Here is a 25,007-nt window from a genome sequence, read left to right on the forward strand (position 1 = left end):
AGATGCTCAACATCGCTCATTATTAGAGAAATGCAAATCAAAACTACAATGAGATAGCACCTCATACTGGTCAGAATGGCCCTCATCAAAAAGTCTACAAGCAATTAATGCTGGAAAGGGTGTGAAGCAAAGGGAACACTCTCTCACTGTTGGTGGGAATGTAAATTGATACAGCCACTGTGGAAGACAGTATGGAGATTCCTTAAAAAACTAGGAATAAAACCACCGTATGACCCAGCAATCCCACTCCTAGGCATATACCCTGAGGAAACCAAGAAAAAGACACACGTATTCCATTGTTCATTGCAGCATTATTTACAATAGCTAGAACATGGAAGCAACCTGGATGTCCATTGACAGATGAATAGATAAAGAAGTTGTAATACACACACACAATGGAATACTACTCAGCCATAAAACGGAACACATTTGAGTCCGTTCTAATGAGGTGGATGAACCTGGAACCCATTATACAGAGTGAAGTGAGTCAGAAAGAGAAAGATAAATACCGTATTCTAACACATTTATATGGAATCTAGAACAATGGGACTGAAGAACTTATTTACAGGGCAGCAATGGAGAAACAGACATAGAGAACAGACTTATGGATATGGGAGAGGGGGGGAGAGGGTGAGATGCATGGAGAGAGTAACATGGAAACTTATACTGCCATATGTAACATAGATAGCCAACAGGAATTTGCTATATGTATCAGGAAACTCAAACAGGGGCTCTGTATCAACCTAGAGGTGTGGGACGGGGAGGGAGAGGGGAAGGAGGTTCAAGAGGGGGGGATACATGTATACCTATGGCTGATTCATGTTGAAGTTTGACAGAAAACAGCAAAATTCTGTAAAGCAATTTTCCTTCAATAAAAAATAAATTAAAAAAAAAGAAAGAGTAGAACAGATATAAGCATTTCTAATGGCTTTGGGAAATAATATAACTAATATAAAATCATTGATGCAAGTTAGAAAAGGAATCATTCCCATATTTGAAGTGGTAATGAATACTAATCTTGATTAGTGCTAGTTTACTTTTTGATTGCAATATACACAGTTGCTTTTATCCACTAGAATTAAACAATACTAATTCGAGACAATGAAATGTCAAGCCAAGTGACTCGATTTATTTCAAATTATTATTATTTTTTTAAATTACCTGGCTTTTCAGCCAAAGAACAGTATTTTTTCCAATATGACCTGGCAGAATAAAAAGAAATCTAAGATTAAATATTAGCCAGAAGTTTTCTAATCAATATGAATTCATCGGCAAAGGGTATATATATATATACATATATATATATATATGAATATATACACTCTCACACAGACATGATATAAATTAATATACATTAATTAAGCTCCGGGAGTCAGTGATGGAAATGGAAGCCTGGTGTGCTGCAGTCCATGTGGTCGCAAAGAATCGGACATGACTGAGCAACTGAACAGAACTGAACTGAACTGAATATACATTATACCTGAGGGGCTAAAAGATGATTAAATTTTACATTTTTTCTCTAAAATTTTGTCAAGAAGTAGAGGAAATATTAACAGTGAAAAGGAAATTGAAGTCAGAAAGAATTGATGCCTACAGTTTTTTCCCTTTACTGCCTTAGAAGGACACTTAGAGGCTGTATGTGCTTGAAATATTGACTATAGAGATGCTTCTAAAAGGTGTTCTCCTGAAATTAAAAGTCCCTTATTTTCTCTTTTTTATAGAAATGAGTTCATTATATGTTTTGTTGAATCCAAATATTTTAGAGATCATTTGATACCTTATATTTTCAAAGTCTTTCTGTAATACTAATATAAAATACAATATGAATGTTTTTAAATGAATGATTTTCTCAGCAGTTATGCACCTAAGGTGATTTCACAGTTTAGTATTAGGAAACAATGGTTATGTCACTAGGCTACTTCACCTAGAAATGAAACTTTACCAGTAAAATTTATTCTGCTTGATGATGGATACTGATTATTTTCCACAACTACAAGACACCATATCAATGTTAAGAAAAAGAGATAGTGTTTTTAGAATGTCTGCTTATATATACTGAAAGGATCGTAGCATAGTTAAGAAGGAAGCAAGTCCCACTTCTGGTGTAGGAGCCGTAATGGTTAAGCGTTGCTCTTATTCCTTAGATCTCGTTGCCATTCCTGACTTTGCAAGTGGAGCCATGGAAAACTGGGGCCTCATCACATACAGAGAGACATCGCTGCTCTTTGACCCCAAGACCTCCTCTACTTCCGATAAGCTGTGGGTCACCAAGGTCATAGCCCATGAACTAGCACACCAGGTACCCGGCTCTCACGGCATTCTCTTGGTGTCGGTTCCAAAGAGCATCATGCAGAACACCTCCAGGATTCCCCAAACAATGGAAAATCATGTCATTTTATTTCCCAGGGGCACCTTAGGGATCATCAAACCAAATATTGCATATCGAGTAGCAGAATGTTCAATCTCTAGACTATGGGTCTCATACAAGAATTTTATCACACGAGAACTGGCCACTATGTCCTCTAAAACCTTTCAAGGCACAAAGCCTCCAAATGTCTTTTAGTAAAGAAGGGTAGAGATCATACGGGTACATAGAGCACAGTACTAGAAACCCCTACAAATAGAGGTTTTTATTATTTCCCCATACACCCTCTAGCACAGCGGCATTCCAGTCTAGGACAAAATCAAGCTCCCTTCAATTGGAGTTTGTCATTATTTGGCCATAATGAAGTATTTCAAGTCCTTGTACTCCCAGGCTACTGACCCTGAATGCACTGCCTACCTCTCTAAACTTCGGTGTCCTCATCTATAAAATCACGTTCATAATAGCTCCTGCTTCCTGAATCTGTTGTGGGGATTACCCACGCTAGGTACCCAGTAACTGTTAGCTGGTCACAGTAGTGGCAGTGACCGCCACTGCTACCATTTCTTACAGAAGAAGATTTCCAAGGCCTGTCCATCAACCTGGTATTACATACAATTACGAAACAGTAAACTCAGCTCTTCAGATACCAGAGACTTTTTTCATTCTGGTTTATTTCTGCAAGTTCCCTGATATGCAGGGAATTATTAAAGACACCAGAAATTCTCTTTCACCATATAGGCACATATCATTCAACTGTAGAAACTGGTAAGATCTCTTATTTTTTAATTTTTAACTTCACCCTTTATCATGACCATAGTAATAAGAGGGGTTGTTTGTTTGTTTTAAGCAGCAGATGAAGAACCCAGAGCCATGCTCTGCGCCGTACTTTGAGAGCATATGAACAGCTTCCTCTGGTTTAGCCTCTCCCCGCTGGCTCATCTTAGGAGTTTGGATTATTAGTCACTGGAAGCTCTAAAGCACTTAACTGAGTCTGGGGAGTCCTAATTTTCTACCCAGTGTTCATAGGGAAATAAGCAGAGAGCTCTCCTTTTGAGGCTCCATGCTGCCTTAAGGCCTTCCTTTGAAAGTTTCTCTTTCATGAAAACGCAGAGTCCAGGGCTGAAGCAGCAGGCCCCCCTGGAGTTTCTGCCTTGACTGTTTTGTCTTCCCATTCATATCCATCTGGCATGTCAGTCCTCGGCATAAAGCCCTGGCAAAGACTCTCAGTGCTCGGTTAGTCAAGGATACACAGTGTGTCATATAAGGCCCAGATAACCCCGCTCCCCGCCACCTCTCCGGTCTCTTCTCTGAATGACACCTGCAGCGTCAGCCAGCCCAATCTACCTGCCATTATCTCGACAGGCCCAGGTCGTATCACTTCTCTGTGCTTTCGTTCCTGTTACCTGATCGGCTTAGAGCACACCCCACTTCCAAAGTTCCTGGGGACCGCTTGGAAGACTCAGGAAATGAATCATTTCCCAGTTATCCTACACACTCTCTCAGCGAAACTGACTTTTTCCTTCTGGAATCCCCTCTGCCTCTTGTACAGATATAAATCACAGGGCCAGTAACATTTTATTCATGTATGTGTCCACTGGTTGACCTCTACCATCTGTATTAAGGTAGTAGCTCTATTACATACATCTTTGTATTTCTTCTATATAACAAGGTCTTCTGTTTGCTGCTTTAAAAAAAATAACCCTCTTATTACTATGGTCATGATAAAGGGTAAAGCTAAAAATTAAAAAATAAGAGATTTTGCCATGGCATAGTGCCAGGAACATAGTAGATTCTCAATAGATATTCACTGACTGACTGAATGAATATAATACTCTTCCTGACTGGTGAAATGACCACCATAACCAGCTTGAACTTCTTGTGCTCATCACTTCTCAAATTGAGGAAACACCCACCATTCCTTCTCACAGATGTCCTTCGGAAGATTGGCGTGCATTTTCAATATGATCTGAAAGCTATAAGAGAAGGTATAGAGCTTGAGCAGTTTCTAGTAGCTATGGACCTAGTGATTTCTGTTCTGTAACTATAACAAGGCTCTTCTGAATCTTAAAATCTTATTATTTAAGCTTCCAGTCCATCTGGAGACTGCACTCTTAAAATAGATAAACTAGAGGCACATTAAAACAACAAAGGCCAAATAGATAAAATATAATAATATATAAAAAAATAATATTTAAAATGTGTTACAGATCAAATATAGGTCAAGGATAAATTTCTATTTAGCTTATCTTTTCATATTCTTTATTTATATATATTTAAAATCTCAGAATTTTATTCTCATTAGTGGCCAAATTGATCCCTAGAAGTAAACTGGGACAGAGGTCAACAACTACATTTGCTCATTAGTAATATTATGTAACAATCTGAAAGTCCTAAATGAATTCTTATCCTTTTAAGTACCTGCTACTTAATACAAAAAGATGACTTCATCAAGAATATTCTGGCTTATATTTCTCCTTAGACCCTCACTGTGAGTCAGTGACAAGGTGAGATGATACTAATTGTGCAAAATGTCTAAAATAAAATGTCTCATTCTCTTCCTTAATATTAAGTCTAATATCTAGGAAATAAAGGGAGAATATAATGGAAGGTAGGGCACTGGAGGCAATGTAGACACAAAAGAAATAAGTGAAACAAGCAAAAATGTGGTGGTGAGGGGAGAAGGCAGGGAAACCAGTAGAAAGATGCTGTGCAGAGAGAAAACGATAGCAAAGACAGAGAAGAGGCCTCAACTTCTAAAAAAGAAGTTACCACCCATCGTATTTTTTGCTACAGTTAATAATTGTTTATATTTGTTTAACATTGAGTTTTTGCCTCCCAGTGGTTTGGTAACCTGGTTACAATGGAATGGTGGAATGATATTTGGCTCAATGAAGGTTTTGCAACGTACATGGAACTTATCTCTCTCAATATCACATATCCAGAGCTACAGTTTGTAAGTCACAACTTTGTATCTCATACTATATGTCCTAAGAAATCATTAATTTACTATTATAATTTTTAGAAAATGCCAAAGAGAACACAGCATTGCGTTTTTGAATCTGTGGTATTTTCTTTTGTATAAACAGATTGTATTGGTTTGCTAGCACTGCCATCCACAGACTGGGTGGCTTAAGCCAGTTTATTTTCTCACTGATCTGGAGGCTGTCAAAATACTCCAAATTGCCAAAAAGAAAATGAAAATTTCAGGCATTATTCTATATTTATCCAAGAGTCTATAAGCAATATGTCTGTTAACCTAATGAATTCTAAGATGGTGCTTCCCTGATGGCTCAAATGGTGAAGAATCTGCCTGCAATGCAGGAGACCAGGGTTGGATCGCTGGGTTGCGAAGATCCCCTGGAGAAGGGAATGGCAACCCACTGCAGTATTCTTGCCTGATGAATCCCATGGACAGGGGAGCCTGGTGGGCTACGGTTCTTAGGGTGGAAATGTGTCTGACGTGACTGAAGCCACTTAGCAAGCACGAAGGGGGTCTGAACAGCACATAGCAAGGTAGTGCTAACTAGTAATAGATAACGCGCTTTTTGGGGTAAATATTTGGCCCAGTACAGTTGCGGACAGACATGGATTCAAAGTCACTGTCTTTTTTTTTTTTTGCTATGTGCTGAGTCTGTGGTTTAATCCAAAAGCTTCATGCATTCTCACTTGTAAAATGTGTACAATGCCTCTTCCTTGCAGAGTGTTGAAAGGACTGCAGCTGAGGGAACCTTTGTTTTATTTCTGTGTCCAAGGGCCTTGCTCGTGGTAAACATTCAGGCAGTGTCTGAGGAAATATCACATTCATACCTCTAACAAAGTAGAGAATTGGTGAAAGGGGGCTAATAAGGGGAAAGAAACATTTTGTAAGAAATATTGTTTGAATACTTACTTCTGAGACTATCTTACTAAACCTAGCATCTTTGCTATTGCTTTGAGTATCAAATGGCAATTGAAAAAACAAATGTTCTCTCCTGTTTAGGATGACGATTTTTCGAATACATGTTTTGAAGTAATTAAAAGAGATTCATTAAATTCATCCCATCCTATCTCCAATCAAGCAAAAACTGCTGTTCAAATAAAGGAAATGTTTGATGCCGTTTCCTACAACAAGGTAGGGGATACTGTGGACCAGGTGGTAAGTGCTCTGCCCTGGGAGAAATATAATGAGGCCAGTACATCAACAGTTGAAGTTGTTGGTGCCAGATTACTTCTGTGTCTCTTTTTGTTTTGTTTGCGGTTCATTTATCAGACATTACACATGTTCCACAGCATGTAAGCTTCCTTTAAAAACATATGCTACCCTTTACCTTCTTTTTCTTTGTGTTTTTATTTAGGGAGCTTGTATTTTGAATATGCTCAAGGATTTTCTGAGCGAGGACACATTCAGGAAAGGAATTATTCACTACTTAAAGAAGTTCAGCTATAGAAATGCAAAGAATGATGATTTGTGGCACAGCCTGTCAAATGTAAGTCATCAGCTGAGTTACAGGAGACTGCTGGTAAGCCTAAACAGTGACAAGCTAATTAGGAAGGCTTATAAATAGTTATAGTGTCACGCAACAGATGTTTATTGCACTTGCCACACTGCCAGGGTTTAGCAGGTAGCACCTGTCTATTTCCTCTGGCACTTTGCTAACCCAAGATGCTGCACTAGCTTAGCCCCGGGGGTTCAGTATTTGACCTGCTTCTCTTTGATTTCCCTCTTCTGGTTCACCCTACATTTTGTCTTCTGTTTCCAAACCTTTCATGACTTCGTAATTCCTTCATGTGACTCCTAATCTTCTCTTCCCAAATTTGTTTAAACTCTACTTGTTCAGCTTTATGTCCCAACCCGTATTCGGTTGAGTGAGACCCACCTTCTCCCTCGCGCAAGAAATCCTGCTCATCCCTGTCATCACGCCTTTGTTTCTGGTGCACTTGCTGCCTGAAGTGTTCTTCCTTCTTTTCAAAAACTCAGGTGCTATGCATGCTTTGCGATCCAGCTGAGGGGTCACCTCCTCCTCATAGCCAGCTCCAGCACTCATTGTCTTTCTGCTGAGTACCTAGAAGGGCACTCATGAATCTGCTCCAGCGAGTGACTTTCTCTTTTATTGGTTTCCATTGATTTAATGATAACAGTGATAATAATGAACAAAATTTGCTTCAGAGAAAGAATCATGTCAGGCCCCTAGTATTCTATTGACCCTATAATCATGGTTCAGTTCAGTTCAGTCATTCAGTCATGTCCAACTCTTTGCAACCTGTTGGATTATACAGTCGATGGAATTCTCCAGGCCAGGAGTGGGTAGCCTTTCCCTTCTCCAGGGGATCTTCACAACCCAGGGATCAAACCCAGGTCTCCTGCATTGCAGGTGGATTCTTTACCAGCTGAGCCACAAGGGGAGGCCTTTGTACACAAAAGTGAAGTGAAGTTGCTCGGTCCTGTCCAACTCTTTGGGATCCCATGGACTGTAGACTACCAGGCTTCTCTGTCCATGGGATTTTCCAGGCAAGAATACTGGAGTGGGTTGCCATTTCCTTCTCCAGGGGATCTTCCTGACCCAGGGATCAAACCCAGGTCTCCTGCATTGTAGGCAGACGCTTTACCCTCTGAGCCACCAGGGAAGCCCCTCCTGTACACAAAAGAGGTCCTCTATTCTTTGTAAGCACTTTTGTCCCAGGGGTAATAATAATATTATTCAATATTTGTACAGCACATCATAGTTTTAAAAAATTCATGCACATTATCTTATTTGATTTTTCTGTGCCCTTATTAAGTCCGGATCCTTAAGGTTTAACTTAAGGTGTGATTAACTTAAGGTGTGATTTTGTGGTCAAAGAAGCAAGTGCAAGTAATTAAAATTTCACAGTAGCTCAAAACTTTTACTGACATTTCTCGAAAACCCTAAAAGGGATCAAATATAGCATCCTTCATAATACTTATAAAGAAGGTTCTTTCTTGGGGCTTCCCTGGTGCTCAATGGTAAAGCATACACCTGCCAACGCAGGAGACACAGCGTTGATCCCTGATCTGGGAAGATCCCATAAGCTGCGGAGCAACCAAGCCCACGTACCGCAATGACCGGGTGTGTACTCTCAAGCCAGGGAGCTGCAGCTGCTGCAGCCTGAGTCCCCAGAGCCTGTGTCCTGAAGCAAGAGAAGCCACCAGGGCGAGAAGCCCGCCCGCTGCAGCTCCAGAGTCGCCCCTGCTCACTGCAGCCAGGGAAAAGCCCGCACAGCAGGGCAGACCCAGGGTGGCCAAGGAACAAAATTAAACTTTCAAAAAAGTCTCAAGAAAACGCTCTTTCTCCATCACCTCCTGCCGGTGATCCAGATGATCTCGTCCCGGTTCCCTCCCAGGTTCTCAACAAGCCTTACATTGCTCTTCTCTCCCAGCCTTTTCCTTCCCTCCTCCTTTAAGGATGTGTACTTGTGTGTGTGTGTCTGTGTAGACCTTGCCTGAGCCTTTTTTTTCCAAGAGGAAGAATCCATCTTTTGTGCGGTTAGTGAGTGGAAAGGGGATTAAGGAGAGATTTGGCCAAGAATTACAGGACTGTGAACAATCCTATATTAATTTTTGTCACTTTGTGCTTATTACCATCTCAAGAAGGTAAGGTAGGCAGTCTTAACCCATTTTTTCCCAGTGGATTTTCCCATTTTTTAAATGGGAAATCTAACGCTAATGGAGAGATTCGTTAAAGATCTTGTACAAGTGAGTGATGGAGCTGTTACCTAAAACCTGTCTTCTGCTGAGTCTAGTACTCACTCTCCCAATGACATCACAACGTCTTGCCAGTTACTGTAGGAGTCTCCCATCTAACCTTCCCCTAAAGGTCCTAAATTCTGAGTTGACCCCCTTCTGATGTCAAACGAAATGGTGGCACAAAAATGATAAGTTTCCCCAAAAACCTAACTCAGCACGGTGTCACATAATAGCAATTAAATATTTAAAGGAGTAACTTTTATGCAGTTTTAATGAATTGCTATGCTCATTATCATGTCTAGACGAATTACATTTTCATACATTTATGTTAATACATGTTTTCACTCATGTCAAATGTTTTCACTCATTTTAAGCCAACTCTCAGAGGCCAAATGGCAGCGCTCTTTTATTTTTGTTTTCTAGAATTGTTTAGAAAGCGATTCCGCATCGGGTGGATTTTGTTATTCTGATTCCAAGAAGACAAGCAACACGGTAAGTAGAAAGAGACTTGGAGGGTGAAAGAGATTTGGCTTATCTCCAGACCTGGAGTGAGTCTGTAAAGTTGTCCAGCTGTCCCTTTAAATAACTGGAGAGAAGAAAAAACTCCACAATTTTCCTTGAAACAAAGTTGGCTGAAGAAGGAATGCTCAGGCCATTAAGGGGAGGGTGCTGCTCTTACTACTATATTTTTGTTGTTATAATTCAGCTTTCCCACAATCCCACCAATGGCTAAAAATATCTCAGCTCCAAATTCCTCTGAGTGGTTATTGCTGCACTGGTATCCTCAGGGCTCTGCAAAATGCCAAACCAAATATGTTAGGTTTGGAAATAGTATGAATGGCTTTCTTGAGGCCTCATCTTTTTGTTTACTTCTGGGAAGTTATTGGAACATTTTAGGAGAGAGAGAAAAAAAAAAATTATCATAAAAAAAAAAAGAAAAGGCAAACTTTTTAAAAAGCGTCACGGTAATCCCGTAAAGTATGGTTTTAAAGGAAGATTCGGCATCAGGCAGTGATCAGAAACCCATACTAGACGCTGTTAATAAAAAGTTAGAGGTTTTGTCCTCCACTCCATATACTTCTATTGATATAATACTGTTCTATTGGAATTTTTAAAAGAGACATTTCTTCCTAAACCTCTGGATTCCATCGTTAATGAAATGGAGGGGCACTTTTGTTTTGTTTTGGTGGGTCCTTTTTTTCTTCTGTTTTGAAAGGGAGCAGAGAGGGGTCCCAGTCTCAAGCCCTTCCTCTTGGCCTTTCTTGCCCTGTATTAACCCTCAAGTTCCCAGACATGTCCCTCCTTCAGGCAACTTTCCAGGAACCCGTGGATGGGGAGGGAAGGGGCAGGTCCAGCCCAGGTTCTACATGGCCCCGCTGGGAGACTGCAGTCGGAGTTCACTCTTCCTGCCCAAGCCATGTCCCTAGCATCCGAGGAGGTCTAAGTATCTGATCTCTCTCTGGTTTCTCTCCTGTGTCTCCGGTTACCAAAGTCACTTGTCGTTTCAGCTCGCGTTTCTGCGGAAAAATGTAGAGCTCAAGGAGATGATGGCTACATGGACTCTGCAGAAAGGCATCCCCCTCGTGGTGGTTAAACGAGAAGGGCATTCCCTCAAACTGCAGCAAGAGCGCTTCTTGTCCGGGGTTTCCAAAGAGGACCCCGAATGGGGGACTCTGCAGGAAAGGTGGTTGCTTTTTTTCCTGTCGGTCTAGATTACTTCATCTCAGTTTACTGACAGTTGCATTAGCTTTCTTTCAGCTTCTCTGGCAATTTTATGGGATGCTATTTCTGCTGCTGCTGCTGCTAAGTTGCTTCAGTCATGTCTGACTCTGTGCGACCCCATAGACGGCAGCCCACCAGGCTCCCCCATCCCTGGGATTCTCCAGGCAAGAACACTAGAGCGGGCTGCCATTTCCTTCTCCAATGCTGTTTCTACATAGGACTTAATAGGCTAAACCAGCCTCAATAGCAGCTTTTAAGAGCTTCAGGTGACCCAGACTGTGTTGGTGAGCAGCATATTCTTGGTAATACTGTGGCCACCCTTAGGACCTCAGTTCTGATGCAGAAGGCTGTTAGTTATATTTCTAATATAATATTCCCTGACTGTATCCTAGCCTTCTTTATGCTGTGTGTGCTCAATTGCTCAGTTGTGTCCAACTCTTCACAATCCCATGGACTGTAGCCCTCCAGGCTTCTCTGTCCCTGGAATTTTCCAGGCAAGAGTACTGGGCACTAATAAGTTATGAGATGGTAGATTAGACTTCCCTGCCGCCTCAGACAGTAAAGCATCTGCCTGCAATGTGGGAGATCCAGGTTCAATCCCTGGGTTGGGAAGATCTCCTGGAGAAGGAAATGGTAACCCACTCCAGTACTCTTTCTGGAAAATCCCATGGACGGAGGAGCCTGTAGGCTACAGTCCATGGCGTCGCAAAGAGTTGGACACGACTGAGTGACTTCACTTCAAGTTATGAGACTGACCCATACCTAGGAAGATAAGATGTATAACAGCTATACATCTTATCAGAAAAGGCATTCCCTATGTGTTAAGTCATGGGCTTCCCAGGTGGTGCAGTGGTAAAGAATCTGCCTGCCAGTGCAAGAGATGCAGTTTTGATCCCTAGATTGGGAAGATCCCCTGGAGTAGGAAATGGCAACTCACTCTGGTATTCTTACCTGGAAAATTTCATGAACAGAAGAGCTGGTGAGTTACAGTCCATGGGATCACACAGAAGAGCCTGGCAAGCTATAGTCCATGGGGTCGCAAAAAGTCAGACATGGCTGAGCACACACACACACACACATACACACGCATGCACACGCGCACACACACACATGCACACACACATGCATGCACACACACGTGTTAAATTAGATAAGACCTTCAGCTCTCTTTTATTTTTCAGTAAGAGACTGTAAATATAATGTCTTAAAACATGATGTTCTTGGTAACAATAAAAGCAAATCCAATTACCCACTCTGTTATCTTGCTCACAAGCCTGTCCTAAGAAAACTTGTTAAAGGTTTTACTAAAATCAAGAAATACAACACTGTCCACCTCCCTCTGATCTCATTTAATAAGATGAATGAGATTAATTTGAAAAGAAATAATCCATGTGAATCAGTGCTGGCTCTTATGATTATTACCTTTTCTAAAATCTAGCTGTCTAAAAACGGTTTTAGAATTTTTTCTGAGAATCAGAAGCAAACTCAAGGCCTTTAACACATAGAGTATAACATTTTCCATTTTGATCTCATCAGATGTCTATTTCCATCCAACAGCAGCCCTTATGCCATTTATCTATGTACACATCCATCCATTTCTCTGTCTGCCCTTTTGAAGTCCAAACCTCAGAGAGCTTAAACAATTTGAAGCTTGGCAACACAGGCTGGAAAATTTAATGTTTGATTTATTATTGGGAAAGCAGGACTCACAATGCTGCAACTTATCAAAATGTCACAAGAGAGTTCAATAGTGTGAATGGCTCAGAATAACAAGCATCTATCTGAAGCAGGATTTGGATTTCTCTTATAAAACTATTGCCCTCTGATCCATGCTTATCCAAACTTATGAACTGCTACTCTTTCTCTCTTTACTCCCAGGTGGGTTTATCTGGAAAAATCTCTGTCCTTCTAGAGCCAAAATCTATCCATGAATCTTGATCCATTACATCTTAGTGATATCTGTGTGTCTGTTTTTACCTTTTTGTGCAAATATTTTAACTGCTTTGTTGATTATCGGTACTCTGGGTTGGTAGGTAGATTATTTCTTCTGACCTTTTATTAAATTGAGTCTGTGTCTGTTGTCTCTGTTACTATTTTAGGTTTTTCTAAGGACTAATGGGCATATCCTCAGCTACTATTCTTTCTGTTTTATACCTATTGGTATTTTCAAGCATCTGATTTTATAGGATTCCTATAGCTAATATGGCTTACTATGTTAGAGGAAATGAGCTCTAGAGGCAGGTAGAAATTAGTCAGGAAAAAAATAGCTAATAGTTATTTACCATAGGAAGGCCCTTACAAAGTAACTGAGGCCTTTTCCTTCAATCCGTTCTGCTTCTCTGCTCTCTGGACTTGGCCAATGAGCAGCTCCTGACTTATTGCTGCTTGCTGACCACTTAGCAGGCGGGGGTTGAATGCGGATAGCTTCACTGAACTAAAGGATAAGTGGGAGAATCATGCTAAAGGAAGATCTTCACCTTTTGGGGTTTTTTTCTACAGCTTTGATTTAGTTATTTGAATTACTATCAGACAGTGAGAATTTTTGGAAATGTGAAATGAAGATTTTTTTTTTCTTTTACTTAGAAGAAAACAATCAGCAGGAATTGTGGTGGTATAAAATTTGGACTGTAAATGTCCCAGGTAATTGTGACAGAGTTCAACTAGGTATATATTACTGCTCCTTCATAATCATTAAAGAATTTTTGCACACCCAAGGAACCGTTAGTCTTATCCTATAAAATTTATAAGGCCAGTGATGGTGTGAAGGATGGGCGATTAGGTGTCTTTTATAGCCTCTCTGAATCTGACAATGTGGACATTGAAACGGCTATTGATTTGGTCTGTAACAGTCTTTACTTTCTAACATAGGTACCTTTGGCATATCCCAGTGACCTACTCCACGAGTTCCTCTCATGCGATTCACAGACACATTCTGAAACTGAAGACAGGTAAAATGAACTAATTAGCCAAAAAAACCTTTTAATTCTGAAATTAAATGTGTTCTGAGCTACAGGGAGGACAGTTACTGTAGGTCAATCTGACAATGAAAGGTATATGTTTGAGGAAATTCTCATTTATCTATACCTATGTGTTACTAAAAGAACCCTTTAGCTAAAAAGTCTGGGTATTTAACTCAGGAGAAAGTTCTCTTGGGTTTTTAGCACTTAGAGATGGGTTTCAAGAATTGATGGTGTCTGATCTTATGTCTTTTAATGCCTACTAATTCAGTGGGAAAAGGTATTCACTTTAGAACTGATTGGCCCTGGATTCAAATCCTGATTCTGTCACCTATTGGATGTATGGCCTTAAGACAATTTTTTAACTCCTGAGCTTCAATTTTCTCATTTATTTTGAATGAGGACTGAGCCTCAGAGTTTTTGAGAGTATATAGTAATGTTATTTTACCGCCTACTACAATGTCTGAAATATTAAAAATAATATAATTTTAATTTCTCCTTTAAACACATCACTGAAATTTTAAAATGTTTCTCTCATAATCTCATGGTCAACCTGCCGTCCTTATTTTGCCCCAGATAAGAACTGGACAAATGGATCACCTATTTGCATATACATATTTCAACATGCAGCAACTAAACCCTGAGACGAGGCTACCAGTGATGCCTTTTAGACCGGCATAGGCTGCTTTTGAGAACACATTCATCAGCCCGTTTCCTAGGAATTAGTTTATTTATTAATTTAATAAAATCATCATTCCCAAAATAAGCCATCCAGCAGACTATGAAAATAAATATCATCATGAGTCTTCCAGAACTTTTTCTCCATTGATTTATTACTAATGATATGAAGAAGAATACTTCTGGAGATATTCATGATGTGTTCTTTGATGAGGAAATACCCATACCAATTTTCTCCTCCTAGATACTCTGGATTTATCTGAGAAGACCGATTGGGTGAAATTCAACGTGGACTCCAATGGCTACTACATCGTTCATTATGAGGGACAAGGATGGGATGAGCTCATTACGTTGTTGAATCAGAACCACACGCTTCTCAGGCCGAAGGACAGACTAGGTCTCATTCACGATGCATTTCAGCTAGTAAGGTAATGCAAAACTTCAACTGATTTCACAGGAGATCACTGCTCCCTAACCAGATATGTTAGATTTCAAATCAAATGTTCAGTATTAATCATTCATATGATATGGGTTCTAATGGAGGTCAAATCCTGGCCATGAGGTCAAAGCCTACCCACTGATAGAATATTTTTACTCACCTAATGTTTAAACATTTAATTCAACATTTCAAAATGTGGAGAAATGTATGTAAAAACCCTGACTTCTGGAATCCCTTAAATAATGAGAAGATTTGGCAACTGCGGTCTTCGTTCCCACAGGGCAGCCACAGAGGAGGGCACTGTGGGCAGATCCTCCTGTAAGCCAGGTCTGCATCCCCTCGGTGCCCAAGTCCTAAATGACACACATGGGGGTGTGCTTCACTCCCTTATGGTAGCCTCCAGGCATTTACGCTTGTGACCTCAAGTTTTGAATTGTTTATGCCAGAAGCTTGCTGTTTCGCTAAATATTGACATAATCTATTAGACAAAAGGTTATAATCTTCGTAATTTTAAAATCTGGTGCACAAGCCATTCCTTACTTTGCTCACATCAGGGAGATCAATATGAAATCGGTAGAAAAATTAAGGAAGAATTGGCTACTTCTGTTTATTCCTCTTTAGACTTTCCTGGAAAGATACAGTGTTTTCTTTTTTCCTACTTGTCATCAATGGAATAAAAGGTAGAATAAATCAAGTCACCAGGTCACCGGTGGAAAAAAGTTGGGGCTCCTGTGACATATCAGGCTCTGTAAACTTTTCCTATTCTGAGAACTACAGTAATGCACTGATTTTATTCAGTGTGACATATTATTTTATTTCACATGCTTATTTAGGTCAAATTCAGTAAAAGTACCAGCAAAACATCTCTCAAGCAGAGCTTCTCTGTACAACAGAATTCCCCAGTTAGAAAACGGAGAGGATTGGGAGCTTAACCCCCAGCCCCAGAGGTCTCAGGACTACCATGAGCCATTCTGCTTCTGACTGGATGCATGCAAGACCAGCTGAGGAGTGGACTATGGTTAGTTAAGGGAGGTTTGTCTGCTCAAAGGAGAAACTCTGAAAAGACTGCAAAGAAAACAGATTAAAAATTTAAAACTAAGCAGAATGAAGAATGTTGACAACTCAGAATATGAAAGCCAATCTTTCCAGTAGCTGAAAGTCTTTTCTGCTGTTTCTAGCCTATAAATTTATGGGTACTCTCAATTTAGCAGCAGGAACCCTGCAGTTATTAATGTATCAGTGGAAAAGCAATCATCATTTCTTTACCAACTAGATAGGTTAATGAAGTTCTGAGTACAAATTTTGGCTTAAAACAGGTCAACTATCGATATGTACTACCTTATCACTTATTGTTTGACTTTTGACAAGCTTTTTAACCTTTTTAAACCTAAATTTTCTAGTCTTCAAAACTTTTTTAGTCTTTAAAACTCCAGTAATAATAGTGTCTATCATACAAGGTTGTTTTGAGGGTTGCATAAGGTAATGTAGATACAGCCCTAAGCACAGTAATAAATGCTCAATAAATGGTAGCTGTTAGCATTAGTAGTCTTATCTAATATAAATTGTTTAAAAGATCACGTATTGAATAGGAAGATGAGGTCACAACATAGAAAAATGCATTTCAAATAATGTGAAAGTGAAAATAAAAAGCAGAATGTAAGCTTAGGTTAGCAACTACATGAAAAAAAATGAGCTAATGGTGAAAAAAACAAAAGCAGAAACAAATATTCCAAAGTGCTATTACTGAATATGTAGGGGTAATGAAATTATGTGTTTTTCCCCTTCTTTAATTTCTAGTTGTCTTGTAATTTGTTTATGCTACTTTTATAAGAAAAGTAATTGTATAAGAAAACAATTTTAAAGTCTCATAATAGGTCTAAATTTTTTTTTTCTTATTCCTCTGCTTTGGTGATATGTATTTTTTCCTTCCCTGCTTTGTGAAATATCTACTTAAGAGTTTCAGGATATAATCTGTGATTGCATTGAGTTTAGAGACAAAATTTGACCCAGGAATGCATATTCATTTTAACTGAGTTTTTGTACTTGTTATTAAATATTTAATACTTGAATCTCTTCTGAGTTGAGTGGAATTAAGATGACAACCATAATTTCCTTACAGGTAAACTATTTATTTTTTTATTCCAATACCCTAGAAAGAAGTCCCAGATTGTTTCCTCAGGGATATAGTTTATTTCACAAAGGTACCATTTAGCTGAAACCTTATACAAATAAGTAGATATAGATTTTTTTGTTGGGCTAAAATGTATGCTTATATATAGGTTTAGTCTTTAAGGTAAACAGACATTCAGATAACATTTTGTGCATTAATTGAAGCAGAAGGCAGGTGGTGAGGGGCTGGATTTTTATTAAATAATAACTGTGAAAATGATTCCCTCTTTGATGAGTGTTAAGATTAAAGTGTTTTAAGTAAGTAAGTATGAGTAAATAATGGCACTTGTCTTAGTAAAATATAAATTAGGCTGAGCCAAAAAGAAAAAAAGATTAATATAAACATGTGTTAAACATTCTTTTCAGAATTTTGACCCTAGAATATAATACCTAGTTTTGTCCTGTTGCTTATCTTTAGAATACCAGTAAAGAAAAAATATGTCACACTGAATAAAGTGAGTACTTTGCAGTAATTCTCAGAATAGGAAATGTTTCCAATGCATAATACTCCACCTGATCCTTAATATTTTTTCTGTTGGTGACCTTGTGACCTGATTTATTCTATATATTATTCTGTTGATGGTAAATAGAAGGAAAGAGCTTGTCTTTCCAAGCAAGTCTAAACATAAGCAGCCAATTCCTCCTTAATTTCTCTACCAGTTTCATATTGATTTCCCCAGTGTGAGCAATGTAATGAATGGATTGTGTACTAGAGTTAACATTTAAAATTGTAAAGGTTGTGACTATATTTATACTTAGCTAGTGCACCACATGTTGTGACACTTACACGTGCGGAAGGAATAGTGACATTTTGTGGGTTTGTATTTTTAAAAATATAGCAGACTATAAAATCATAGTGCATATGGTCCAGCCCTCTGTCTTCAAATGAAATTTTTAGAAAATTTCCTGTGGGTCTGTTGTAAAGCACTATGCCATTGTGACTGAGAAGAGTATAGTCACAACACAAGTTGGTTCTTTTTGATGCCACTTCTTTCTAGTTTCAGTTCCCTTGTTTCAGATGAGCATTTAAAATTTTAAAAATCTCTAAGGAGATAGGGCATTATATTAATGAAAAATTCAACACAGGTATCTTTGTTCCGGAATCTGTTTCCATATCAAACTATTATGCTGAATTTGGGAGTTGGATGCTGGCAAGAATGGGTTATAGATGCTGCAGGGACACAGGGCTTCTCAGAAACATAAGTGAGCAACCACTTTATGAAGGTGACAATATAATAACTTACTTCCTTTATAAAAGAGACACTGAAGTTTTAGCACTCAGAATAATAGTTTTGTTGTTTGTTTGCATTAAAGGGAAATATAAAGAAGACATCACTTTAGAATCTAAATAGATTCGTTAAAAACAAAGAAAATCCTTGTTTTGTCCTATTCAGAATAACTGTGGCTTCTCTGTTAGGTTCTAGGAAGGGACATGAAAAAAAAAAAAAAAAGATATGGCACCTGTCCTCAAAATTTCCGAATACACACGGAGGAACAATTCAAAACCACAAATTAAGCAATTAGAGAATGACTAATACATGAAAAGTTTGATATTATTTGGCACAAGATATTAATATTAGCTGTTTATTTCATTTAGAAAACTCTTATTTATGTTTAGGCAATTATTCTAAGCACTTTACCTATATTAACTCATTTAATCCTCACAACAGAGATTTAAAGTAGATACTAATATTATTCCCATTATATACAGGAGGCAGGTGAAGCTCAGAGGTTAATTTGCCCACATCAGTGGGAGAGCTAGGATTTAAACCAAATGGTTTGAATATAATGAGGTGCTTCTGTTATTGCTCTCTGTATCATATTTGTCTTACTACTTTTGAAATATTGAGAACTGTCAGATATGCACAAACCTCCAACGTTTGTTTTATACCTCAGTGCAGGAAGGCTGACCCTAGACAAAGCCCTTGACCTGACTCGCTACCTCCAACGTGAAACGAGCATTCCTGCGCTTCTCAAAGGTCTGGAATACCTAGAATTGCTTTACCGCATGGTGGAAAGAAGGAACATTTCAGATGTCACTGAAAATCTCAAGGTTTGTGTTCCTTTCAGAAGGTTCATTAAGCAAGAGACACAGCAGCTGGATGATCAGTGAGACTTGTTCTATTTTGTGTGAACTCTAGGGGTTAAAGCTTGGCGAATCTAAGGAAATTGCCTGGGAGCACAGTCACCACTTAAGTATCTAATGGTTGGATATCCGCTGGTCTTTGTCACCATCAGCCTAAGAGCTGGGTACCAGGGTCATAAGCAAAGCATCCCTCCTAAGGGTATTTTATCTTACATCAATTGATAGTCCCTTCTCAGATAAGAAATTAAATTGTACTTCTAATGGAGACACGAACTGCGGTGGGCGGAGACCACACACCAGAAAAAGAGAAGCAAAATATAGGAGTTAGTAGTTCTATGCTTCAGGAAACGTTCATGCATACTGTTTAGAGTTGAACCCATTAGATGGGTGAGTGAGAGCTGTGTTAAGAACTAAATTTAGCCTCTCTGTAAACCGTCCTATGCTTTCTGCAGCATTACCTTCTCCAGTATTTTAAGCCAGTGATTGACACGCAAAGCTGGGTTGATGAGGGCTCCGTCTGGGACAGAATGCTTCGCTCCAGTGTCTTGAAGCTGGCCTGTTACCTGAACCATGCTCCTTGCATCCAGAAGGCAACTGAACTCTTCTCTCAGTGGATGGAATCCAGTGGAAAATTAAAGTAAATCTGGACTTCTGTTCTTTGTTCCTCTCACTTTGATGTAGAAGTCTTTGATCATGCGAGACATTAAATCTAAAACCTTTTAGTGAGGATAGGAAAAAAGAAAAACATGCTGGGAATTACATACCCTTGGTTCATACTCTCACATAGTAAATGCTCAATAGATTTTTGTGGGAAGTGAGGTTTAGTTCCCTGCAGGGAAAAGCTAATAAGCATTAGCATGGTTTCAGAAAGACAGCCAGGGGGTGAAAGTGGGGTAGACTAGAGTGCTGCCCTATTGCCAAGAGTAATAATGCCTTTTAAAGATAAAAAGCAATGTGAAATGCACATGCAATCGAAACGCCAATGATCAATTGATGAAACAAAAAAACGAGGTGGTGGGGAGGGAGCTTTGTTCAGTGTATTTACTTCCTCATTAAGCAATACCATACCACATACACCACTTACCACATCTTAGTCTCAAGCTTCAGCTTTGATAGGAAACTGATGATTTGGGCCATCTAAAGCGTGTGTATGGTGGCAAAATTGATTCCATTGGTTGCTGTAATCAGGTAGATGCCCAGGGATCAGATCGATTCTGTTGTAGTTCAGTCTAGCAGCTGCAACCCATAGTACTAAAAGACTCCACAGTCTTTTCAATGTAAGCCTTAATTTCTGTGCAACACATGATTTTATATCGTTGCTATTAAAACTCTGACTTTCAAGCTGGATGTTTTGAGAAATCAAATCTGTATGTGAATTAAGGAAAATTCATTTCTTAGAATAGAAAAAAAATTCACAGCTTAATACCAGGTATCACTGCAGATGGTGATTGCAGCCATGAAATTAAAAGATGCTTATTCCTTAGAAGGAAAGTTATGACCAACCTAGATAGCATATTGAAAAGCAGAGATATTACTTTGCCAACAAAGGTCCGTATAGTCAAGGCTATGGTTTTTCCAGTGGTCATGTATGGATGTGAGAGTTGGACTGTGAAGAAAGCTGAGTGCCGAAGAATTGATGCTTTTGAACTGTGGTGTTGGAGAAGACACTTGAGAATCCCTTGGGCTGCAAGGAGATCCAACCAGTCCATTCTAAAGGAGATCAGTCCTGGGTGTTCACTGGAAGGACTGATGCTGAAGCTGAAATTCCAATACTTTGGCCACCTCATGTGAAGAGTTGACTCATTGAAAAAGACTCTGATGCTGGGAAGGATTGGGGGCAGGAGGAGAAGGGGACAACAGAGGATGAGATGGCTGGATGGCATCACCGACTCGATGGACATGAGTCTGAGTGAACTCTGGGTGTTGGTGATGGACAGGGAGGTCTGGCGTGCTGTGATTCATGGGGTCCAAAAGAGTCAGACATGACTGAGCAACTGAACTGAACTGAACTGAACTGAAAGCAATAGAGTCAATTTTTCCTCTGCCAAATTGTTATGAAATGCTATCACAATTTGTCTCCATATAACTAAATCTCCATGAGCTTTTTGAAATCTTTTCTTGACTTCTTATTTTTTAAAAAAGCAATTTGTTTTCTTCTTTTTGGACTTTTTTACTCTTTAGGATTTAGGCCTAAAATCAGTTTCAGGAAAAAAATCTTTTAGCTGTATTTTTCTCTTCTTTTTGTTCATGTTTGAATAAACTGTGTGAATGAGGCTAAAATATAAACAGTTTGCTGCCCTATAGCACATCAGAATATATTCTGTCTTTATGGTACTTACAAGAGGAATGATCTTACCTGAAGTAACTCAAGTCCAGTAGATACAATGGTTCAACATCCTATAGTATAGGAGGCTATACTATGAACAAATTCTAGGAAAATCTCATTTAAGATTGTAATCAAGAGTACCTAATCAAATACTGTAGGTTTATTTTTTTAAAGTTTAAGACCATGAGTATTAATCCTTTATAGATACTTCCTTTATTCATGAATTCAGAATATAATGCTTTGCCTGCTGCTTCTGTGCCAGGCACCGCAGTTAGTGCTAAGAATAAGCTAGTGAAAGAAATAGCTAGGTGTCCTACCTTCAAGGGATTCATGATTCATTTGTTGCCAATTTTTATAAATTTGTACAGTTCAGTTCAATTGCTCAGTCATGTCCAACTCTTTGAGACCCCATGAACCACAGCATGCCAGGCCTCCCTGTCCATCACCAACTCCTGGAGTTTACCCAAACTCATGTCCGTTGAGTCGGTGATGCCATCCAACCATCTCATCCTCTGTCATCCCCATCTCCTTCTGCCTTCAATCTTTCCCAGCATCAGGGTCTTTTCAAATGAGTCAGCTCTTTGCATCAGGTGGCCAAAATACTGGAGTTTCAGCTTCAACATCAGTCCTTCCAATGAACACCCAGGACTGATTTCCTTTAGTAAAATACACTAAAATAAAAAATAATGTGGATTATAATTTGGTTACTTTTAGTTTTATGATTCAAAGGCTCTTGGGATATTTATGTACATATAGTACAGTGGAAATAGTACAGTTTTAGAATCATAGGTCTAAATCCCATCTCGAAAAAGGCTAATATGTCACCTCAGTGCAAGTTACTTAAACTTTCTGGACTTCATTTCCACTTTTAAAAAACTAGGGTAACTTTTACATCTCACTGGGTAGCTTTGGCAGTTAAGTAAGTTGTATAGAGACGAGTACAATGTTATGGACCCTGTATGATAAATGCAAATTTCCTGTCCCATCCCTGCTTCTCTGTACTGTGGGTTTTCCAAGCCATCAATATTGATATTGGCTATTACTGATCAATTATATTTGGAATTAAAAATCATAACTAAATTAAAGTAAAGACTAGTTAGTGTCCTTTAGGACAATAAAACTTGAAAACCATGGTGTCTTCTTTTAGGGGGACAGAAAATAATAATATTGCATCTTATCATTTTAAAGAATTATAGTATAAATGACTGAACTCTAAACAACTGTGCTAAATTAAATAACTAAGGAAATAACTCAAGGGTGATTCTGTTTTAGAATTTAAAATCGTCATAAGAAAAACTAATTTTTTCTTTCATAGAACTTTTTTTCACTTTTGTGCTTAATATTACAGTATCCCAACAGATGTTTTAAAGGTCGTGTATTCCGTGGGGGCTCAGACAACAGCAGGATGGAATTACCTTTTAGAGCAATATGAACTGTCATTGTCAGGTGCTGAAAAAAACAAAATCCTGTATGCATTGTCAACCAGCAAACATCAGGAAAAGTTAATGAAGTAAGTGAATTTAAGTTGTTAAAAGTAAACTTACACATATTCAGGAAAGTTACTAAAATTCAGCCATTCATTTCAAAGGCATGTAATAACGAAATCAGGATTTGAACCATCTTGAATTTTTTCCAAAAACCATGTATTGACAAAATACACATAGTGAAAACAGATGTTCCTTAATCATGTGATTGATACTAAGCAAATAGCTATGTTTTACTGTCAGAACCTTGGAGAAAAATTATTATTATTAAAAAATACATTTTTGTGTATAAGATGCTAGTTGAAGTTTACTGAAATAATAAGTGGATAAAATTACTTCTAGAGAAAAGCAAACGTTTAACTGGAATATTAAAAATGGTAGCCAGTAGAGAGTTTATTACTGTTTTCGGTGCATTACACTTTCGCTGTGCCTCTTTCTCTCTGATGCTTTTGATATACTGATCGCCTGAATTAATTTCCATTATAGATCATGCCGTGAAAAATTAAGTGATCTTTGCTTCTTCAGGTTAATTGAACTAGGAATGGAAGGAAAGGTTATCAAGACACAGGACTTGGCAGCTCTTCTTTTTGCGATTGCCAGAAATCCAGAGGGGCAGCAACTAGCCTGGAACTTTGTAAAAGAAAATTGGACCCATCTCCTTAAAAAGTTGGTATTTGTTTACATCCTAATAGCTCAGTTGGTCAAGAATCCGCCTGCAATGCAGAGACCCAGGTTCAATTTCTGGGTCAGGAAGATCCTCTGGAGAAGGGATAGACTACCCACTCCAGTATTCTTGGGCTTACCTGGTGGCTCAGCTGGTAAAGAATCTGCCTGTGATGCGGCAGACCTGGGTTCGATGCCTGGGTTGGGAAGATCCCCTGGAGAAGGGAAAGGCTACCCACTCCAGTGTTCTGGCCTGGAGAATTCCATGGACTGTATAGTCCACGTGGTCACAAAGAGTCGAGCACAACTGAGTGACTTTCACAATGTGTATTCTTCCACCCAGATATTTCAGTTGCCTAAAACCAAGTGTAATCAGATGTTCCCTAAAGCAAATGAATGACACTAATTTTACTCAAATGGTTTGATGAAGTGTGTCGATTTTAAAACTCACTAGCCTGCTGTCCAGATATAAGGGAGAAGAATGAAAAAAAGGGGATGGGAAACAGATTTCTGTTACTCATCTCAGGCCATGACGAATTGCTGGGAACAAGTAAGAGCTGAGTTAAATCCAGTCATCAACCCCATGCCCTTTTCCCTTCTGGCTCTCTCCCTAGCCCAGAAGAATGCAATGAAGCCATATATAGTACAGCAAAATATTTCGTTTACTTTGTTAATACAGTTTTGTTCTGGGGGGAAAAAAAAACTTCAGAAATTTTGAAGAGAACTAATTCCTACCTCCAGTTCCCTTGGAGAGGTAACACAGTGGAGAGCTTGGAGGCAATAGAAGAAATTAATCAGAAGTGCCTGGGGAGCTCCCCTCCAAAAGTAGATAGGTTATGAGTCTTCTCTGGGGTTTCAACTTTTGGGAGAACTATAGCTCACTGCAATATGCTCCTGGCCCTAAGATAGTTCCAGAACAAAAGCAATAAAGATTAGATTTCCTCGGAACATACAGAATGACATGGCTTTCTCTCACAACGGACCGCCTGCGAAGGTGCTCAACCATTCCTCATCCCAATCCAAAATATCACTTATTAACTCTATGGAAAACACCCTAAATGAAAGAGCTGTGCAATTTGCTTATTTCTGTGTCATTTAGCGTGTCCGATGTCAGTCATCCTCAGTTTCTCATCCCTCTCATTTCTTAGTCATAAAGGACTCAGGGTTCTCACCGATAGCTTTTTGTGAGCAAAAAGCACGTTTCTACCCCTTCCAGACCTTAAAGGGGTTGACATCCACATGAAACCAAATTAGTTAGAAACTGTTTTTTTAAAACAAAACAAAAAACACTTTCCTTAAACACCCTACTGGAACCATTGGTTTTGTGGTTTGCGTGACTCTCCGTTCCCTCCTGGATGATCAGATTTCTCTGCAGAGCTATAGATTTATTTTGTAACTGGAAATTATTCTCCTCTTTGACCGTGTACAGAGCCCAG

General features: G+C 39.0%; 1 protein-coding gene across 1 annotated transcript in view; it reads left to right on the forward strand.

The window, feature by feature from the left end:
* The window catches only part of ERAP2 (endoplasmic reticulum aminopeptidase 2), a 41,658-nt gene that overhangs the window by 14,686 nt on the left and 1,965 nt on the right, over positions 1-25,007 (forward strand). Inside the window, exons 5-16 of the mRNA XM_052643838.1 lie at positions 2,145-2,299; positions 5,205-5,318; positions 6,345-6,476; positions 6,700-6,831; positions 9,471-9,539; positions 10,556-10,731; positions 13,638-13,717; positions 14,649-14,832; positions 18,909-19,065; positions 19,551-19,735; positions 22,773-22,934; positions 23,434-23,574. Of these exons, the coding sequence (XP_052499798.1) occupies positions 2,145-2,299; positions 5,205-5,318; positions 6,345-6,476; positions 6,700-6,831; positions 9,471-9,539; positions 10,556-10,731; positions 13,638-13,717; positions 14,649-14,832; positions 18,909-19,065; positions 19,551-19,735; positions 22,773-22,934; positions 23,434-23,574 (1,687 nt within the window). The remainder of the gene's footprint in view (positions 1-2,144; positions 2,300-5,204; positions 5,319-6,344; positions 6,477-6,699; positions 6,832-9,470; positions 9,540-10,555; positions 10,732-13,637; positions 13,718-14,648; positions 14,833-18,908; positions 19,066-19,550; positions 19,736-22,772; positions 22,935-23,433; positions 23,575-25,007) is intronic.

The sequence above is a fragment of the Budorcas taxicolor genome, chromosome 7 (genome assembly GCF_023091745.1).
Source record: "Budorcas taxicolor isolate Tak-1 chromosome 7, Takin1.1, whole genome shotgun sequence".
In the NCBI taxonomy this organism is placed as follows: domain Eukaryota; kingdom Metazoa; phylum Chordata; class Mammalia; order Artiodactyla; family Bovidae; genus Budorcas; species Budorcas taxicolor.